The following is a 22,447-nucleotide window of genomic DNA, read 5'->3' as shown; positions in this document are numbered from 1 at the left end:
GGAGATCTGGGACTGCTGCTTTCAATGGCGGCAACTCATGTCCAGCCATTTTATTCCAGCCTCAGCTGTTTCTAGTAGGGCTGTTGAAAAAAAAAATCGGTAAACCTCGGCCCTTTTTAATCCGGGCCGTGCCAAAGTCCGAACTCCCCTGCTTTGGATCCGCGAAATTTGGCGCGAGATCCGGAGTTTGGGGGGAAATTCGGCCAGCGGCGCCTTCACGGGGCTTCCCTGAAGGCTGTGTGCGCGGGGGGGGGGGGAGAAACAGATTTGCGCCTAACAGCTGTTAGGCGCAGATCTGTTTAAAGGGCCCCCTGCGCGCCTTCAGGGAAGCCCCGTGAAGGCGCGCGGGGGGACCCCGAATCTGCCGAATTTATTCGCCAAACACCCCGAAGTTGGCAAATTCGGCTCCCCCGTTTCCCACCCTTTTTTGAGTTCGGTTCGTCCTGAACTTAAAACCGCCGAATCAGGGGAAATTCAGCTGTTTTTCGAACCCAATCGACAGCCCTATTTTCTAGATTTTTATCTTCTACCTAAAAGCAGTGAGCAAATCTCTCCCATTGTTAAAGGTTCTTTATAAAGACTGGCCTACCACATTCACTGAATGGACTGCACTGATCTTGCCATAGTACTGAACCATAGTCCAGAAATTTAAATGTAAAAAGATCACTTAACATAAGGCACATAGAACTTAGCATAAGGCCTCTCAAAGGTCTGGGATGCTACTTTATTGCTATGAAAACTAAGCATTACATGCTTTGTAGGAGATATAAAAGAACATGTAAAGTGTATGAGCCCTGTGATGCAGAGTGGTAAGCTGCAGTACTGCAGTCAAAAGCTCTGCTCACGACCTGAGTTTGATCCCGACGAAAGTCGGTTTCAGGTAGCCGGCTCAAGGTTGACTCAGCCTTCCATCCTTCCGAGGTCGGTAAAATGAGTACCCAGCTCGCTGGAGGTAAAGTGTAGATGACGGGGGAAGGCAATGGCAAACCCCATAAACACGGTCTGCCTAGTAAATGTCGGGATGTGACATCACCCCATGGGTCAGAAATACTTTACCTTTACCCAAAGTATATAAAGTTGTGGCGTATGAGTAATATGCAAAGATATAATTTATTTGTGATAACATTAGTTACAGAGGAATGTCATTACAGACTTAGATCTTTACACATGGAAGAACATGGACATGAGGTCTCCTTATATACACAAGCATCTTCCATGTAGTCCACATGAAGAAGGAATGACACAGAACTAGTGTTTTAATTAGCAGCCTCAGATACACTGCATATAAAAATTAGAATGTTGCTAGTGTTTAAATTTAGCAGCCATCTGATCAAAGAATTTATGAAAAGTTTAAAAAAATCTCAAACTGCTTACTTTTGATTGATTTCCAGTCCTCTGTCTCTAATGAAAGATAAATTTATTTTGACCTTTTGCTGCTACTGCCGTTGTTATACCTGCATTTTACAATATTTATATATAGCCTCCCGCTTTTCTAGCTTGCAACATTTATGTGAAGTAAATGGACACGTTCACATTGCTTTAAAATACAGACTGATAAAAGTAATTGTAGCACTCAAATAAATCCTACTGTGACCTTCAGAGCATGGTTTGCAAATTATATGAGGCTGCTTCAGAACGTCTATCTACTTTAGCGCTGTGTACTCTGACTGAGAGCATTTCTCCAGGGTTTCAAGCAGACGGTCTTCCCCACTTCCTGCTGTCTCTTCACACGTTGTGGAGTACACAGGTTGGTCCTGGGTCCCCACACTGTGTTGTGCAACAGCTGCACACAACTTGCATGCTCTAGTCGATTCCTGTGTGTCCAGTGCCCAATATGGATAATGGCTGCAGTAAATAATCATTCTGTAAACAAAGGACTTTGATGGGGGATTTGTGGGGGAACAAGCAAAGAGGGAAGGAAGAATTCATTCCTGAGACAGGCTTCCAATCTGTAGGAGTCAGAATTCTGCCTATAGTACACCATAAAGTAACACATGGGCAATGGATTTTCACTGCGTTAGTTTCCCTCAAGTTTCCAGCACCTGGTCCCAAGAGCTTTAAAAATAGATATGGTATACCATAACAGATACGGATACAGAATGACTTACATTTCTGACTATCAGCATGGTGTAGTGGTATAGTGGTTAAGAGTGGTGGTATGGAGTGGTGAACTTTGATCTGGAGAACTAGGATTGATTCCCCACTCTTCCATATAAGCAGCGGGGGCTAATCTGGTGAACTGGATTTGTTTCCCCACTCTTCCACATGAAGCCAGCTAGGTGACCTTGAGCTAGTCACACTCTCTCAGCCTCACCTACCTCACAGGGTGTCTGTTGTGGGGGGGGGAAGGGAAGGTGGTTGTAAGCTGGTTTGATTCTGCCTTAAGTGGTAGAGAAAGTTGGCATATAAAAACCAACTCTTCTTCTTTTTCTAATTTTGCCTTTCCTCCTCATTCTCTCCTCCTTCATTTTATCATCACAGCAGCCCTATGTGATAGGTTCGGCCAGGAGAACACAACCGTCTCTCAGTGATCATCATGGCTGCCTGAGCATTTGAACAGATTTATCCACAGTCCTAGGCTCACACTTAAACAGGAAAGGACCACAGCTCAGTGGCAGAGCACCTGCTTGACATGCAAAGAAAGGCCAGGTTCAGTCACCGGCCTCTCCAGTTGAAAGAATCACATAATAGGTGATGTTAGACCTCAACCTAAGATTCTACAGAGCTGCTGCCAAACCACACTGACTTTGATAGCTGAGTGCTCTGATTCAGTGTAAGGTAGCTTCCTATGTTAAGGGGATTTGAAACAACAGAGCAGGCTTTACTGCACAGTCCACTATACCAAGAGGTTCACTCTAAGTTTATCTCCCCCTGGCTTAGGAGGCATCCCAGCAATTCAGGTCCGGGGTATACTAAAATATTGCTTATAGATGAAAATCCACAGGTTACAGCAGGAACAGCAAAGTTTTGTGCAGCGGCCTGTAGAATCTGTCAGACGCTGCTGAGAATGTCAGAATGACAACAATTTTAATGGGGAGTATAAATTGTTTATAATAATTGTGCAAATAACTATTTTACAATTTGTACAAACCTGTGGGTAGAGTGTAATACTAAGGGTTTCAGTGGTAAATTGTGAAGAGCTGTGCTGGTCTATGACTGTTTTAATAAAGACTGATAGCTTCATATGTTCACGCCATTGCTACGCACTAGCTCTTACCAATGTCTCTTCACATTTCTCGGCTTCTCCCCAACACTTTGCTAACCACAGACACATGCCCACAGATAGTTTGTATGCTATTAATTGAAAAATCCAGTGAACAATATTATTTTTTTATAACAAGACTGCTTCCTTTCCATAGAAGAATCCTTGCAGCAATGCCATTCTTACAGCAATGCCTCCTCCTCTCCCCAACCGTGTGAAATTGAAGCTGTTACCATGGAGAGCTCCACTTTATGTGTATATATATATTTTTCACTTCTCACATTTTATGAAATATACGTAGGCAAGAACTGAGCATATATGGAGAACATTACAGACATTATCTAATGGTTATTTTAGCGGGGAAACGGCAAGCTTGTTTCCAAAGCTACAGTTACCGCCATTTCTGCTATTATGCCTCACACCAGGGAAACATCAGTTACAAGAAAGGCAGGAGGCGGGAGGGGTGGGGGAAGGAAGGAAAAAGCTCTAAGAGCTCATGCTATCTTGTCAATGTGATTCAATGTGAATTACAGAGTGTGGAGGGGGAACTGCCCACTCAGCCACTCCATCTCCTTTGGAAGCTTGCCTTTTAGCCACTTTTTATGGAAATGGATTCTGACAGGGTGAATACTTGCTGGAACAAACATCTTTTATTACAGGCCAGCCACGAGGTTAACTGAGGGGATACAAACATAAGTTATAGCACAGGATGTCAACGCCGGTTAAATGTTCACTCCCTCCATCACCTGCTCTTCCCTTAAAGCGGGCCTATTTCATTTGTCCGTCTGTTTAAGATCCAGAGCTTTCAGTTGTGCCAGGAAGGTGAAAAATGGAAGGAGGAGCATTAACAATTTGAGATATGCCATCGTATTCCCTGTTACTATGTATGGGTGTGAAAGCTGTACAATGAATAAAGCTGATAGGAAGAAAGTAGATTCCTTTGAAATGTGTTGGAGGAGAGTGTTATAGATACCATGGACGGCCAAAAAAAAAAAAAAAAAAAAAAAAAAACAAATCAGTGGATTATAGATCAAATCAAGCCTGAACTGACCTTAGAAGCTAAAATGACTAAACTGAGGCTATCATATTTTGGTCACATTATGAGAAGACAAGAGTCACTGGAGAAGACAATCATGATAGGAAAAGTTGAAGGCAGCAGGAAAAGAGGAAGACTTAACAAGAGATGGATTGACTCAATAAAGGAAGCCACAGGCCTCAGTTTGCTAGATCTGAGCAAGGCTGTCAAAGATAGGACATTGTGGAGGACACTGATTCATAGGGTCGCCATGAGTCGGAAGCTACTTGACGGCACTTAACACACACACACAGGGCTCATCTGCAGAGCCAACTTAAAAGCCAGGGTCCAAACAAGTAAATCACTAATAAAGGACAGAATGCATTTCAGTGTGTACAGGGTGCCTTTCCCTTAGTGCTTAATAAACAGTCAGCCCCAAAGTAAGGAAAGGGCTCTGATATGAGCCTCAGCCCTTCTTATTTCAAAATTAAGTAGAAGAAAAAAGAAGAGTTGTTTTTTTATACGCCGACTTTCTCTTTTTAAGGAGAATCAAACCAGCTTACAGTCTCCTTCCCTTCCTCTCCCCACAACAGACATCTTGTGAGGTAGGTGGGGCTGAGAGAGTTCAGAGAGAACTGTGATTGGCCCAAGGTCACCCAGCAGGCTACATGTGTAGGAGTGGGGAAACCAACCTGGTTCACCAGATTAGAGTCCCCCGCTCATGTGGAGGAGTGGGGAATCAAACCAGGTTCACCAGATTAGAGTCCACCGCTCTTAACCACTACACCTGTATAATTTGTTTAACCTGATCCTTTCTGTACAGGGGTTTTATCAATTATAAAATGTATGTCAGAATGCAGGACTTGTGTGCTCCACATAGCTACTCCTTGTCTGCATTTAGCATGGCCGACAGGCTCTGCTCAGAATTTCAATCACTGAATAAAATAAATTCTTCTGGAGATTTCATGAGGGGGGTGATAAGTCTGATGAGCTTAGAAAACAGAGAATGTGTTCCCCCCCCCCCCAATTCTACTGAAATGTATTGTGACTTTGTACAACTGAGAACAGGATCAGTTAATGAAAATCAAGGCTCTTCGTTGCATGAGCTGGTTGGAACACATGAAGCTGCCTTATACTGAATCAGACCCTTGGTCCATCAAGGTCAGTATTGTCTACTCAGACCGGCAGCGGCTCTCCAGGGTCTCAGGCGGAGGTCTTCCACATCACCTACTTGCCTAGTCCCTTTAACTGGAGATGCTGGGGACAGATGCTGGGGACTGAACTTGGGACCTTCAGCATGCCAAGCAGAGGCTCTACCACTGAGCTACAGCCCCCTAAAGCCTGTAGAAAGAGACACATCATTCTAATATGCCAGAAAATGTTTCCTGAATTTCAAGTGTAACATGAAGCTTCCTGTCAAAGCTATGCTTTGCCACCATTTCACAAGCTATCAAGGGAGGAGTAAAACACATACCATCTGTGCATCCACCATGAGTCTGCACAATTTGTTTCAGCTATGTGCATATTAAAAATATTCAAACTAATTTCAGCCTGGTCGTTCACAGGAGGTTTTTGAAATGGCCGTGGCCTTTTATTCCATGTTTTCAACAACATAGAGTTTTTTTAAAAAAACATAATTTATGAACATATTTAAGCACAGTTGCAAGAGAACACCAATAAATTTCTATAGGTAGTGTGCAGAAATATCTCTCTTTGAAATAAAACTCTCCCAGTGAAGAGATTCTTGACCACATTTTCTTCCCCTTTCTATCATAGCCCCTTCGATCATATCCTCAAAGCTGAGAAGAGGAAAATAAAAAGAAATCAAATGTAATTTAAAGTATGACATCTTATAGCCATTGTGGGAATATCAACTTTCCCCTGAGTGGGCTTTTCTTCTGAAAATCGCCTTGTTCTTTTAGAATTAACGCACTCAGCTAAAGTTAGTAAGAGAAGAAATGCCAGCGTGAAGTAGCCATAAAGGCGTCCCCCCCTTCTCAATTTACTGCTCGGCTGCCTGGTGTACAAATGAAGTTATACTTAGTAAAGCGCAAAGTAATGGTACAAAATCTGACTAACTCATGAAGTTCCCCATTGCTTACTCAAAATGTGAATTTATTACATGAATAAACCCCCAAAAGAGTCTTGTAGCACCTAAATGACTGTGATGACATCACAGCTATATAGGATATAGCTTTCAAACTGAAGAAGTTGGTCAATTCTGTGTCATTTCATCCTTTACTCCTTTTAGGTATCCTGTCAAATTCTATAAGTTTTTTTAAAACTCCAGAATTCTGAACTGGGCCATAAGCATGGATCAAAAAATCCATACAATGGGTCTGAGGAACAAATAGGGGGATTTCCCCATAAGCCTGGAGGAAGCCCTAGGTTCGCAGAAAAAATATGAAAGGTTTTAAAAAATACACTGGGGATTAGAAACCCCCCCAAATTCATAAAAGCAATGTCTATTTCTTTAAGAAAAGTGTGCAACTGAAATGTCATAAGACTACCTTGTGAGATGTTGGTGGCTGTTTTTTGGGCAACCCACAACCAACACTGCTGAGGATTCTAAGTTGAAGTTGCTATCAGTGTGGGGGAAGGGAGAAGAGAGACTAAAAAAGTTAAATATAGGAAGAAGAGAAAGTAGCTGGAGAGGAGAGAAACACAAAGGTAAAAAGGACATGCTGAAGATGGGTGAAGGGAACAGAAAAAAAGTGGTCGAGGAAGGGAGGGGGTCAAAAGCTGCCAGGGAAAGAAACACAAAAAGGTAGATAGGCAGGAAGGAAGGAGGGAGAAAAGGAAAGGGGAGGAGCTGCAGGCACTGGCAGAAGGAGACAACAAGGGAAAGAAAATGAGAAAGAGGGAATGATGAAATTAGATTCCTCCTCATGTGTCCTTTTGGGTTCCCCACTTGCTTTTTAACTATTTTGAAAATGTTTGCAATTTTTAAAATGGAAACGGTCATGTCATAAACCGAATGTCCCCTGAGTCAGGCAAAACTCCGGGTAGTGACATGTACCCACTGGCTCTGCTCAGGCCTATTTCTTTGGTTTCATATAGCCAGAAACATTTCCATGCACTGGCCCATTAAAAAAAACAAAAACTACTCTCTCATTAATACTATCCCCTGAGCTACTTTAAGAGAGCTTCAAAATCACTTTGAAATGTAGCCTGGTATATGTGTGTGCAGCATTAGGATCAAATACCAATGCTTTGTAGGAGTGTGAAGTTGCTTTCATGCACTTACGAAAGGCTCCCTCTATGCCTAAAGTATAGATTCTTATGAGAAATCTGATATAAAATAACTTATGTCATCATCAATTTTTCTATATCTTGTTAATGCAGTCGTGGTATTAAGCTTCTTAACCAGTTCTGCATTTTGATTGATCTCGCAATTATTCCCTTCCTAATGTCTTTATGTTACTAAAGAAGGCTCCTTACCCGTGCTTTCTGTTCCATCTCCATCATTAGTCTTTCATGTTGTTCCGCGATCGCCAGCGTTGCAGAATGGACCTTCTGATAGATCATCTCCCCTTCCCTTGTCTGAAAGGTGAACAGCCCTTCTCCCGTGTCACACATCCTAGGATAAGATTTTTTGGGGGGGAGAAAATGAGTTCTTGCTTTATAACAACAGCTTGATTTAAATGTGTAGCTGTACTATTGAAAAATTCATATTACAGCTGGAGTTGCTGTATCAGTTGGTGGAATATATTATTTTGCCAATGGATAAATGATGAACTCTAGATGGCATAAGCAAAGCAATCTTCACATTCAGGCTCTTTTTGTGAGAGACGCTTAAACTAATTATTTGAAGCTTCTGAATCCACACAATGATGCCACACAATACACACATTCCGAAGTTAGTATTTGTATACTCTTGGAATCACGACTGCTACTTTTTCTAGCGCATGTGCTCAAGAAGAGTTGGGGTGCTATGTGTCCCTATGGGAAAGATCATGATTAATGTGAATTCGTTCTTCGGAACAGGACACTGTGTGCCTCCGAGTCAATTTAAGTGTAATGCCCATGTTTTTAGGACTTCTGCTGATCCACTCACTACAGCCAGAGCCTGACACATTTATATACACTTAATATATAAGTGAAGATTCCTTTGAAATGTGGTGTTGGAGGAGAGTGTTACGGATTCCGTGGACTGCCCAAAAAAACAAATCAGTGGATTATAGATCAAATCAAGCCTGAACTGACCCTAGAAGCTAAAATGACTAAACTGAGGTTAAAGTATTTTGGTCACATCATGAGACGACAAGAGTCACTGAAAAAGACAGTCATGCTAGGAAAAGTTGAGGGCAGCAGGAAAAGAGGAAGACCCAACAAAAGATGGATTGACTCAATAAAGGAAGCCACAGCCTTCAATTTGCAAGATCTGAGCAAGGATGTCAAAGATAGGACATTTTGGAGGACTTTCATTCATAGGGTCGCCATGAGTCGGAAGCGACTTGACGGCACTTAACACACACACAACACACAATATATGTGTGCAAGCAGTAATCCACCAAGGCTGTCCTGACAGCTGAGGCTAGTCAGAAAGCATTAACTAAGGGGTAACGAGAGGAAGAAGTTAGATTAGGCCACGATAGATGGGGCAACCTGCAGCTTACTCCAAGAGTGGCCAACCTCCATGTGGGACCTGGAGATTTCCCAGAATTACAACTGATCTCCGGGAGATCAGTTCCTCTGGAGGGAATTATTGGTTTGGAAGGTGGTCTCTATGTCATTGTACCCACTGAAGCCCCTTCCCAGGCTCCACTCCCAAATATCCAGGAATTGCCCAATCCAGAGTTGGCAACCCTACTGCTGCCAACTTCCCTTAAACCCAAGCAAGGGTTTCTTTAGTGTCTGCTTAGTGTACCAGCAGCAGAGCAAATCTGTTTAATCTGTGGATTTCCCAGCTTGATATGGGTTGCGTTGCTCTGGCAGTGATTACTGACCATCTGATTCTATTGCCTGAGGTGCTAAACTATAAAATACACTGTAGAGTTAGGATATCCTACGTGTTGATCCTACCATACTTATGAAGTAAAATGTGTGTGTGTAAAATGCCGTCAAGTCACAGCCGACTTATGGTGACCCCTTTTTTTGGGTTTTCATGGCAAGAGACTAACAGAGGTGGTTTGCCAGTGCCTTCCTCTGCACAGCAACCCTGGTATTCCTTGGTGGTCTCCCATCCAAATACTAACCAGGGCTGACCCTGCTTAGCTTCTGAGATCTGACGAGATCAGGCTAGCCTGGGCCATCCAGGTCAGGGCATGAAGTAAAATACTCCCCAAGTATTTATGTTCTTTCAAAGCTAAACTATGCCAGTAAAACAACTAACCCTTTTCTCCCTAAGATAATGCAGCTCCCAATGAATATTCAACAGCATAATAATGCTCTTAGATGTCATATGTCATGACATCATTCTTCCTCAGCCATGTGATTCTTTTAGCTTTGCTCCCGATTGTTAACTTGTATGGGGCTGATTCTTTGTTTGCAAACAGCTTTACGGAGTTAGCACAGGTAACAGTGTGTCCCCCATTTGTTGTGTGTCCCCCATCTCACAGTGTGTCCCCCATCTCACAAATATGTTCCACTGAGATGTGGAGTAAAACACCTTTGTGCTCTTCTGCTGTTCCCATTATTATGCAAGGTAAGTTTCATCCTCTCATGTCAACTAGCTCCCTAGATGGAAAGGTTCTGATTGATTTCGACACAAATTATATTATTGCTCTAATGCTGCAATGACAGGAGAAGCCAGAGGAACATAAATAAAAATCCAATGCTCAGCAATGATGCTCTACTGGTAGGGTGGGATAGTCAATAAAGAAAAGGTTAAAGCATATAAAAGTTCACAACAAAAACCTGTAAAGGTTGACAAGCAGAGCTGAGTCTAAAGTTAACAGACGTTGAGGAGGGAATGTGATTAATCAAAATAGTACAACTTGGCAAGTAGCCCTAAAGGTACCGTATATACTCGGTATAAGTTGACCCGAGTATAAGCCGAGGTGCCTAATTTCATCCCCAAAATGGGGAAAAATTAGGCACCCACGTATAAGCCGAGGGGGAAATGCACCCCCTCTCTCCCCGCAGGCTTACCTGACCGGGCTCCAGGCACGCAGGCAGGCGGTGGCGGCTCCCTCCCTGCGCGCAGGAGGGCCCGCAGGGTCAGCTGGCAAGCGGGAGGACCGGCCCGGGTGAGGTGGGGGAGAAGAAACCGCCGCCGCCGCGCAGAAGGCGCGATCGGGTGGGGTGGGGGGAAAAGGCGGGACAGCCCGCCCATCAGTTGGCCGGTGGGAGCGCGCTGGGAGAGGGCCCGGCAGGCGAATTATCGTATTGACCCGAGTATAAGCCGAGGTGAGTAAATAAAGGTGGTACGCAAAAGTAAAGCTCCAAATAACAGCGATGCCCTGAAAATAATTAACATGAAGGACAAGGACTAAGCAAATGGCAGCAAGAAAGAAGACACAGATATAACAGTTTAACATTAGGATTACAAGTTATTGCTGTTGATTTAACCTAGAGCCACCAGAGAGGAAATGGCTGGTAAAATCATCAAGAGGACCTGCAGAGAACACCTAATTTCAGTGAATACTCAGATGGACAAAGAGTAAAGTGGCCTCAGGTTAGTATAGAGTTAAGTTAAACCTGGTTTATATCAATAGATATTGGGAAAATGTTAAATGGAAGATGAATCCATGTGGAAGGCATGTCAGGAAAAATAATGTCCATGGCTCAGTCAAGGGCTGAGAAAGGATATACTAGTTAATGATATATTAGTTAATGGTCAAGAGATATAATATGTATGCAGAAATTGTAGTCATTAGTTTTTATTTATTATTTTCAGGATTAAGGACAGCAACAATGTTAACTAAGATACATGAATTTATTGGATTTATCTGAGACTATTATGAGAACAGTTGTTTTATCACCATAAGAAAATCATTTAGTTAAGAACATGAGCCCAATTAATTGAGTCAGGTAATGTTGGCAATGATTATAACATAAAGGAGTCTTTTAAACATAAATATGAGAGTTCTGAATCAAAAATGTTGTTTCTTTGATATTGGGGCTAATCTTTCTCATGTACCTATAAGTGTGGTGAAGCACATTTTTGGATTCATGCGGAAAGCTCTCTTTGTCTTGTAATTATTTATGCAGAATTAACTTGGTATTTCTATACTGCGTTAAATAGGCCAATGTGAAAGATTCTATATATATATGAGTTGATACAGATAAAATAGATGTAAAGATTATTTAGTGATATTATTGTAGTAATAAACCCTCAATGACTCTTTTTTGCAGAAGCTGAATAAGACTATGACTTCTTAGATGCAAATATTTACACTGATTAACCTGATTACACTGATCAGCCTGACAGAAGGCCATTGGTTATGTTGGTTATGATCAGCAGTGTGCATTTAGGTGAAACCGAGCTGAAAATATAACCGAAAAATACCTTTTTGCTATTTTTCAGGCATATTTGGCTCTCCCAAATATTTTCAGGATTTTTCAGGAAACCGGAAAAATGGTCCAGAAAAATCCCAGAAATATTTGGCGTTTTCAGGAGGATCGGGAGCCAGCATTTGAAGGCTTCTGGGGATTGCTTTTTCCCTCCCCCCCCCCTCGTCTTGCGTTTGTTTTTGCTTCTTGGAGTTCAACGGTTTCTCCTTTATTCCCCGTTTCAGCCAGGATCAAATTTTTCTGAACACACATTACCTCATCCCTTGTCGGTTCAACCCTGTTTCAACGCAAAATAAACCCGGCTTTTCCCATTCCTCTTCTGGCCCAATTTAAACCGTTCCTCCTGGCCCACTCCAGAATCACCGAGCGAGCGTACAACTTTCTCGGGTTGAGCTTCGCCCCACCCTTTTCCAAACCCCTCTTCAAGGCAGCATGCAGAAAGCCAAATGGGAAGCACAGAAGATTGGCTTCTCTCACAGCCAATCACGAAGCAGTGTGTAAAGAGGCAGGGATTCAGGTGCTTCCTACTTCCTGCTACCTCGGAGCTCTTTCTGAGCAAAAGAAAGGCTTTTTAAAAACGAGGCTTGGATCCTCCCCCCTACTTTCAGATTGCTCCATTTTTTGTGCTTTTTTATGCGGCAGTTGGGTCTGGGGGGAAGGAAAGCTTCTCTCGCGAGGTAAGCCAATCCCAGAGCAGCATTTAAAGGGGCGGGACTTGATTTGAACTTAGGAGACTGCTTTTCTGTCTTCATGCCTCCATTAGCACACAGTTTCATCCCTGATCATTCCAGCCAATGCATACAGTTTCCCCCAACTCGGGTTACTTTGATCCTGGCTGAAACAGAGGCTACAGCGACCATGAATAAATGACCTTTGTTAGTTTCAGTCATTTTTCTTTCTCTTTGCAAGTGTTGCTTTGTGTTTCCTTCCCTGTATTTACACTGTTGCTCACTCAGTGCTTGGATTTGTTCTTCTCTGGATGCCCATTAATCCTATTGAGCTTGCACTGCCAGGCTGGCACCGGGGTCCTGCTTGGAATTCTGCACATGGTCATTGGTTCTGCGGGGCTCACAAAATCCTCACACACACCCCTTGCTTGGATGTGTTCTACTGTCACTGATTCTCTGGATGCATATTAGTCCTGTTTAGCAAATATTAGTCCTGTTCAGCAAATCTTGTTTTGATTTTCTTTATGAATTAAAATAACTTTAGGTTTCAAAGCAAAGGCCAATATAAACATACCACAGACTCCTTCGGAGGTCATCTTAGAATATATACAGATCAAAAATTAAGGAAAAGTTATTCGAAGGTTTTGTTAGATAGCTGTTAGCCAAGTTGAACGGACATTTCCTAATATGGTAGTCAGATGGCAAATGCCACACTTTAATTTCCCTTTTGGCTAACGTGAAAGCTATGGCTTCTTGACAAGAACCCAAATGAGTAAAAAAAAATGAATTTTTTAGAATGGAACAAACTGGATTTTGAAAAGATTACTCAATCATTGATCACTGTTTAACTCTTCCCTTTCTTGCCGGCAAATATGCCTCTGATTCAGTTCCAAGGCAAAGACTGTGGATTAAGCTAGAAAACTCTTCAACTGATAAATGCTTGTGGCTAATTAAGCAACTGTATTCTAAATCTCCTGCCCAGAATTGTGCTGCTATTGAGGAACAATTAACTGATGAAATCCCCTTGCATAAGGGGGTGAGACAGGGTTGTTTATTGGCCCCATTCTTATTTATTATCTATCTACATGATTTGGCCCCTCATCTGTCCAGTTACATAACCCATGCACCAGTGCTAGCGGGACAGAAATTGCCCTTTTTGCTGGATGCGGACAATATGCTTCTATTATCATGCACTCTATTATCATGCACTCTATTATCATGCACTTGGTTACGTAAACTATTAAAATTATTCACGGAATACTGTGTAAAAGAAGGACTAGTCATAAATGCACACACACACACACACACACACACACAAGGTGTTTACTAATCCTGTATTCCCTCAGTATATAAGTGGTTCATAAATGGACAACCAATTGAACAGGTAAAGCAATTTAGGTATCTGGGTGGCATCTTTCAATCAAATTTAAGCTGGAGGGCCCATCTGACTAGTGCTACGGAAAAAGGTACATGCACCAGTAATGCAAGTATTCGATTCTTCTTCACTTGAGGTGGCAATTATATAACAGGTGCTATTCAGGTATTCAGTTCTAAGGTAGTATCCCAGTTATTGTATGGAATTGGGGTCTTGATAAAGGTGGGGGATGAATCATTTGATGAACCTTTGTCATCTGCTAGATTTGCTGTGTATCAGACTGTGTTTCAGGTATTGCTCTTAGAGCAGAATTGGCCCAGAATTCATTGGAAGCTCATGCCTGGATCTTGGCATTTAAATTAAAGCAAATAAATTTTCAATGCGAGGAAAACGATTTTGAATCTCATTGAGAAAGACCCTTATAGGGGGCCATTTAAGGTGACAGTTAAGCATAGACTCCAATGGTTAGAATTTGATGACAAAGATATGGACATCATAAAACAAAGCCCTCAGTACTGAATTTGGATAGAAAAAGCACCTTACTGAGGGCACAGTGTGCGCTCACCTGCATTATTTGAGCTATTTAAAATACCTAATGATCCCTCATTATAAAGGTAAAGGTCCCCTGTGCTAGCACCGGGTCATTCCTGACCCACGGGGTGACGTCACATCCCGACGTTTCCAAGGCAGACTTTGTTTGCGGGGTGATTTGCCAGTGCCTACCCCAGTCATCTTCCCTTTACCCCCAGCAAGCTTGGTACTCATTTGACCGACCTCGGAAGGATGGAAGGCTGAGTCAACCTTGAGCCGGCTACCTGAAACCGAATTCCGTTGGGATCGAACTCAGGTCGTGAACAGAGCGTTTGACTGCAGTACTGCAGCTTAACATTCTGCACCGCGGGGCTCCTATCTAATTATAGAAGAGCATTAATGCTCACTCTGTTAAATTCCTTTTCTTCAGCCATACTGAAAGGCTGATTTGTAGCCATAGTACATTTGGTCAGAGTTTGTAAATGTGGTTCTGGTCAGCTTAAATTTTTACAACATATTTTATTGGTGTGTGAAATTTGGTCTGATTTGAGAGAAAGGTATGTGTCCTCCCCCTTAATAGGTTATGTGGATTTACCATCTCAAAAAATTGTCCAGTTGTTCCTTGTAGATGAGGATTGGAAAACTACTTTAGCAGTTGCTAAATATTTGGCTGTGGTGACTACCTGCAACGGGGTTGGATTTTGATCTGTTCAAAACATTTGAGTCAAAAGAGAAGAGAGGGAGAGGGAGAGGGAGAGGGAGAGGGGGAGAGAGAAAGAGAGAGAGAGAGAGAGAGAGAGAGAGAGAGAGAGAGAGAGAGAAAGAAAGAAAGAAAGAAAGAAAGAAAGAAAGAAAGATAGATAGATAGATAGATAGATAGATAGATAGATAGATAGATAGATAGATAGATAGATAGATAGATAGATAGATAGATGTTATAGGCCAAGTTACAGAAAGTCTGATTGGCCACCTCTCAACATTCCAAATGCTGGAATGGAGAATTTAAAAGATAGCAGCATATTAGATGATTGTTGTCCACATTGCAAAAGTAGTGTTCTTTTCCTTTTAGTAAATACTCTATCTGGGCTTCCAAACTGATGTCTAAATTCTTTGGCTGAAACAAGCTGTGCTAATTATGCTATTCCCAGATTGACTGAGCAGGCAGACACTGCACGCTTATGAAGAAATCAAAATGTTCCGAGACCACTGTCTTCCAACATTAAATTTACTTTAAAAAACACAGCAGATTTGTAATAAAACATAAGCATACACTGAGGACGGCCTTTCTGAAAACCATCAGGTGTTCATTAAGAAGCTGTATTAAACTTATCTGCATTACATGCTGCAATGAATAATAATATAAACAAACAAAAGCAGGATGGTGAAGCCAATTATCTGTACAGTTTTAATGATGCACCCACCTTTTCAAGAGATGCAAGCAGTGGAGCAAGCTAAAATGTTGTCAGATAATTAATCCTCCAGATTTATAAAACCTTGTGCAATGCAATGAATTGTACATATGATTTAGCGCACCTTTTTGCCTATTTTTACTTCAGCTTAACAGAGAAATAAATATGTGTGAGGAGCCCTGTGGCGCAGAGTGGTAAGCTGCAGTACTGCAGTCCAAGCTCTGCTCATGACCTGAGTTCGATCCCGATGGAAGTTGGTTGCAGGTAGCCGGCTCAAGGTTGACTCAGCCTTCCCATCCTTCCAGATGTGCTGTCTAGCATGGGGGGGGGGGAATGGCAGAGCAAAGTGAAAGAATATCATGACAAGCTTAAACGTGACATTTATATCACATGTTTATAGAAGAGAAATGACATGTTTAGCTTTCCTGGGGGAAAAAGTCTTTCCCCATCAAAGTTCTTTCTATTATTCCCATTATCTAATCTGTTAGGATAAGATCATTTTCTCTAGGAAAGACATGGGACTCTGGTTCCGTATCTAGCCACTAGTTGCTTGATAGCCAGAGATAACTAGGTGATCCATAAAACCTCTGTAGATTAGAATGAGGTGTCCTGGATGATTTTTAAAATTGCCTTGTATATTATGGCAACTGTAGTATTAAATGTCAGCATGTGATTGAATTCCATATGTGGCAACCTCAGATACTGCATTTAGCCAAAATCTGATGTCTACACAATGCTCTGTTTTCTCTAATGTTAACTATTAGCCACCATCCTAAAACAGTGGGGCTCTAAATAGGACAGCACTATTGCAATGTAGCCATATGTGTGACTTCAAACTTCAACCCATTCAGCTCTCAGAGCAACATGATTGGAACTGATATAAAAATGGTAATTAAGTTTTTGGTGCTTAGAGCTTATGAACTATACCATATATCTGGTCATCATATCAGGTTTATCAGAGATGGGAATAATCTTGAAGCAGGAATCCTGATTAGTTTTGCAATGATCATGTAAATAGCCTTTATATTCATGGTCCATCATACAAATTGGTTAATTATACAATTGCATGGCAGAGAGGTCATCAAATTCATCTCATCACCCAACACGTATGCCTCTCCTTCTTAAATTATTTTGTACAATCTAGAACACAGTTTTCCACAAACAAGGTATAGAAGGAAACATTTTCACACTAAGATGACTCAAGTAAATGAGCTGTGCCAAGACAAACCAATATGGAAAGGAAAGGCAACTAAACCTCTCAAGGTCAGTAACCAACTGGACCTACAAGAACTTCTGACCATAAATATGTCAGTCAGATCTTGAGTGTCGAGCAAAATTTATCCAACAGGCCATCTAAAAGAAAGAGGTAACATGTTACAGATCTATCCCTCTCAAATCAGATGTTATAGTAGGCCTTGTCTTCAACCCTATTCAGAGAGGTTTTGGATACCAGTAAGAGACATCAAAATCCTACATTCTGAGGTCGAAGTTGGCCATTACAAACATTGACAAACAGCTATTATTCTTGCTACACGAACTCCATAGTAATCTAACTACCAAAATAAGAGTGTACATATCCAGATCATTAACTGAGGAGATTCCAATACTCAGAGGGGTTAAACAGGGGTGCGTTTTAGCTCCCCTGCTTTTCAACTTATGCCTCAATGATATAGTGGAAAATTGAAAGGCCCAGAGTTTATCTAAACCTCGACTGGCCAATGGAAAGTATCTGCTCTTTTGTATGCTGATGCCATAGTTCTATTGTCTCTTACAAGAGCTGGCCTGATGCTGCATAGGCTAGTAACATCTGTAAAGAAGAATCTTTATGTATCAACCACTCTAAGACTAACATGATGGTTTTCGAAAAGAAGTCCCACAAGTTTCGGTGGCATATAGAGCATACCCCAATAGATCAATGCCAAAGCTTTAAAGATCTCAGGGTATCATTCTCTGAAAATTTTTCCTGGAAGGCTCATATGGAGACAACGAAGTCCTCAGTAGTAAGATCGACTGGGGCCATCCTTAAGTTTTATCACTCGAAAGGTGGCTTCTTGATCGCTCCCTCCTTGAAGCTGCTCCAGAGTAAAGTCACTGCCCAATTCTTGTATGGGGCTGAGATCTGGGGTTGGGACGAAAACACAGTATCAAGCCTGGGGATAATTTAAAAATTTCTTTTAAGGAGAATTTTGATATTGCCTCAGGGCACTCCAGCTGCCCTGCTGCAAGCCGAAACTTGTTTGCCTTCTATTAGGGCCCGTGTCCATGCTGCCTTGATCACTGGGGCAAGTTGAAGAATTCTCTCTCCAGTCATCTTTCTAGGTAGTGCTTTATCCAGCTACAGAAAGACACCTTCTGGGTTACAAGTTATCCCAGGCTTTTCTGCCATTACCCAGTACCTGTTGATGCCCGGGATGGGATGCCTCTGGATGGGATTAAAACTTGGGTTTAAAACCTTGTTTAGGAAGCTTACACCTTTGGTGTTTTCTCTCATTCTTGATCCAGTGAGGCACTGCTAATCCATTAATCTCATACTTTAATGCTTGATCATTTTTAATTAGTCTTCACAAGGGTATACCGTTCCTGTTTGCACTGTAAATAAATGTGCTCTTTTCTTTGTTGTTTATCTTTGGTGAGACTTAATTGTCCCCCACTGTTATGGTGTCCTGATGATTCTTCAACATTAGGCACACTTTAGATTTTTATAAACCTAAATTCATTTCCAGAAATAAACTCAGAACCAGCTTAACAGAAAATCAACAAGAGACTACTAAAAGAACCAGTGTGGTATAGTGGTTAAGAGCGGTGGACTTTAATCTGGAGAACCGGGTTTGATTCCCCACTCCTCCACCTGAGCGGTGGACTCTAATGTGATGAACTGGGTTAGTTTCCCCACTCCTATGTATGAAGCCAGCTGGGTGACCTTGGGCTAGTCACAGTTCTATGAACTCTGAGCCCCACCTACCTCACAAGGTGTCAGTTGTGGGTAGAGGAAGGGAAGGAGATTGTAAGCTGAATTGATTCTCCTTAAAAGGTAGAGAAAGTTGGCATATAAAAACCAACTCCTCCTCCTCCTCCTATTCTTCAGATTGTTTTTTAAAGGTTTTATTTCATAGGATTTTCTGTGGCCTTTAGTTAATAGTAGGGCTGTAATGGCCATTAAGGTCACCAGGAAACGTTCTGGTGCATAAGTGGTCTGGGAAGCAGAAGCCCCCAAACCAGAGCTACCCTGGCACTAAGAGACGCAAGACTCACCTTGTGTAGGGCAGCTGTGCACAAGATGGGTGTGTGCTGTTGCAAGCTGGCAGCCCTTGTCATGTGCGATGTTGGCAAGAGCCAGCAGCCTCACCTTGCAAAAGGTGGGTGCAAGCTAGTGAGTATGAGCCACTGCTGATAGTCATTGCCATGTGCAAGGCAGAAGTGAGCCACAAACTGCTGCCACAAACTGGCAGCCTCACCTCACACTCTTGAACAGGTACATATTTTTAAAAAATTGTAGCAGTAAGTTTACCCAAACAGCCCCGTGGCGCAGAGTGGTAAGCTGCAGTACTGCAGTCCAAGCTCTGCTTACGACCTGAGTTTGATCCCAACGGAAGGTGGTTTCAGGTAGCCGACTAAAGGTTGACTCAGCCTTTCATCCTTCTGAGGTCGGTAAAATGAGTACCCAGCTTGCTGGGGGTAAAGTGTAGATGACTCGGGAAGGCAATGGCAAACCACCACGTAAACATAGTCTACCTAGTAAACGTCGGGATGTGACGTCACCCTGTGGGTCAGGAATGACCCGGTGCTTTACCTTTTTTTAGTAAGTTTACCTACTGTATTTCACACTGGAGATCCAACATCTCCGTCAGTACCATGGACAGCTCTCAGACTCAAAGCTCCTCTCCAGGTTTTATCTAACAGACAAAACTATTTATTGGGTCTGTTTTGCTGTTTTTGTGACAATGCCAAGTACAGTGTGTTCTTAGCTGAAATTGTCTAAACAAGTAAATAAACAGATGCTTATAGTGTTCCAAATGGCAAAGCGACAACACTTTTCTATAAGTCAGGAAGAATACACTTGCCACTGCCGAGCAAATGCAATATATAAAGTACAAGAGCTAATCACGTTCTTTTCTTTCCTTAAGTCTACAGACGTGCAAAATTCAAATGCTTTATTTGCGAAACGTTTATGAAAACTTCCCTAAGGTAACTGTTCACCTTTATTAACGAAAAAAAGGTGATAAGACATCCAGACGCACAGAGGTGGTTTGTACTGGCACCATCTGGCTGAATGTCAGCCCTGTTAAATTCCATTGATCTCCAACAGGAAAGTATGTTAAGTACAAGTTTAACTCTCACACATAAAAATCAATGGGATTTAATAACGCTTAACCTTGACCACGCATTTGTGTAATGGTACAAATGGCTTTGTTGAGTTTAAACTGGATGTCAGGGCATCTTTTACATTGTTCTTAATTTAACTGCAACATGAGTTCACACATCAGTAGTCACATGACAATTCTAGTTACCACTTGATACCCAGAATGTGTGAAATGGCTGTCATCATTCCTTATGTGATTCATCATCACCGGCTATTACCTCAGGCAATTTCTGAACAAAAGGAGACAAGCGGAGAGGAGGAAAGCCCATGGCAGATTTTTTGAAACTTAATACCTATTTCTTAAATTAAACCTTTATGCTACCATTTTTTCTGATTATTTTGACTTGTGATAAAAATTCAGCTGTTCAGATACTGTCAGTCACAACAGCTGTATGGTGAATATTATCGTGATACAGCCCAAATTGGCTGCACAACACCCAGAAAGGCATTAAAGGGTTAAACTGCGGCTTGCAAACTGCAATTAATATTTCTCTGCCTATTTTTAGAGTACCAGCTTTACTGTCTCTTCTTTTATGAAACGATTATCCATACTCTTGAGGCAAGACCAAAAACAGAACTATAAGCTATTTCTCCCAAGACATGGAAACAGCCTGTCACCTCAGGGCTGTCCCAACCCTTGCTGCTCGCACAGTGGCCTCTGCGCTGAGGGCCACAGGAAAAAGCAGGACCAAAGGCCCAGAAGACACACCTGGAGACAGCAACCCCCACGACCCCCGAAGGGAAGCCTACCTGCTCCCAGGTCCAGGGGAAGCTGTGGACAGAGCCCAGAAGCCCTGGCCCAACAGACACCAGAATGGCAACAGTCCCGAGCAGGGGCGGAGGCTGTAGGCCCGCCCAACAGCTGATGGCCCCAGGCAATGAGAATCAGCTACTGAGAAAGGAAGAGCAGCCGACATGAAGGACAGGGAGAGCTCGGCCCAGAAAGTGGGGAGGCACTTCCTCAGATGCCCTCTGAAAGGGTGGGGGATTGGGAGGTCGTGGGTGGGTCGGGGTGGAGCAACCCCTACAAAAGGCATGGTGGCTTGAGGGGTTCACCCAGGATGGGGAACACTCAAGCTGGGGGGGAAAGGAGGTACAAGTTCATCCTCCTCGACCCATTCTGAGGCTGAAAAAGCCACCACTGTTCAGAGGCATATGACTGTGAACCCAGCAGGTGGCGGGGTAAAGGGGGCACCACCTCACAGTATTCCTTCTGTGAACAGACTTGTGGGTTTGGAAAAGGGAGTGACAAGGGGCTATATCCTAAGCACCACACTCTCTTGTATCAGAAAAAGGAAATGACATAGTTTTATTCATCTAAATGTGCAATTAAGAGAAGGTATGGTGTTGGGGCCTCTAACGCCGGCGTAAGTAGCCTGGATGCCAGCACTGGGGCCCCGGATGCCGGCGCAGCGCCTTCCTGGCCTCCTAAGAGCTTTCGCCCTTAGATCTCAGGAATGCGCTGTTAGTAGACTAATTTGAGCATAACTATGATCCTATCTGGGTAATTCAAACACTGAAACAATACTTAACATGGGAAACAATTTAGGAATGTATGTATACTCCGAAGGAAGACTTCAAAGCAACCAGCAGAATTTTCCTTCAGCTTATTTATGTAATGCAGCTCTTACTACTGTGGCTATGTGAACTGTATCTCTGAACTGAATTACTTCCTACTGCATCCAGATTAGTAGATTTGCTGCCAACAACCTTAGAAAGGTGTGGCTATGTTTAGATAGGCACTATCTGATGAGAAATTCTTTCATAGAGCATTCCACCATGGGAAAAAAATGATAGCCTTTCCTTCATCTGTGTTGTGAGGATTAATTGCCATTTACACTCCAGTCTAACCAAAACTTCCCTTTGGAAGAATGGCAGGCAAATAAAAGATATGCCAGATATGTGACACCTGCAGCAAAACCTGAACTTCTTGGTGCACACAACCCTGCTATCTGTGCACCTTTCTGTTGAGAAAAAAAAAAAGACAGCAACGTCTTGGTAAAGTGAAAAGAGGATAATAACAATATTAATAATATAGCTCGATAGCTATAATAACCTCAGTTGTTTTCAAGGTTATAGCCTGTAATTATAAATGTTACTGTAGCCATGAAAATGGACCTTGAGCGCAAGAACAGCAATTAAATACTTGTTTAACTGCAGATTTTTCTCCCAAATGTGTATCGTCTAATTTATTGCCATATCACAGGTCACTGTTTTTTTTTTACTGGCTTCTTAGTATTGTTTTATTGTTTGACTCGTGAGCTGCCTTGAGCAGGTTCTGGAGAGTCGGCATATAAATTTTATAAACAATCAAATCAATCCAAATAAAAATGAATCTCCTGCATAAATTAATAAAAAACTGTCGTACAGAAGCTCTTAAAAAAACATAGATGGATAGAGATGGATGTTGCAGACCGTTCAAAAGATTC

General features: G+C 42.3%; 1 protein-coding gene across 1 annotated transcript in view; it reads right to left on the bottom strand.

Moving 5' to 3' along the window:
* The window catches only part of DOK6 (docking protein 6), a 259,727-nt gene that overhangs the window by 71,654 nt on the left and 165,626 nt on the right, over positions 1–22,447 (bottom strand). Inside the window, exon 6 of the mRNA XM_056854359.1 lies at positions 7,659–7,797. Within this exon, the coding sequence (XP_056710337.1) occupies positions 7,659–7,797 (139 nt within the window). The remainder of the gene's footprint in view (positions 1–7,658; positions 7,798–22,447) is intronic.

The sequence above is a fragment of the Euleptes europaea genome, chromosome 8 (genome assembly GCF_029931775.1).
Source record: "Euleptes europaea isolate rEulEur1 chromosome 8, rEulEur1.hap1, whole genome shotgun sequence".
Lineage (NCBI taxonomy): Eukaryota > Metazoa > Chordata > Lepidosauria > Squamata > Sphaerodactylidae > Euleptes > Euleptes europaea.
The sequence above is the reverse complement of the archived record's forward strand: the minus strand, read 5'-3'. Positions and strand labels throughout refer to the sequence as shown.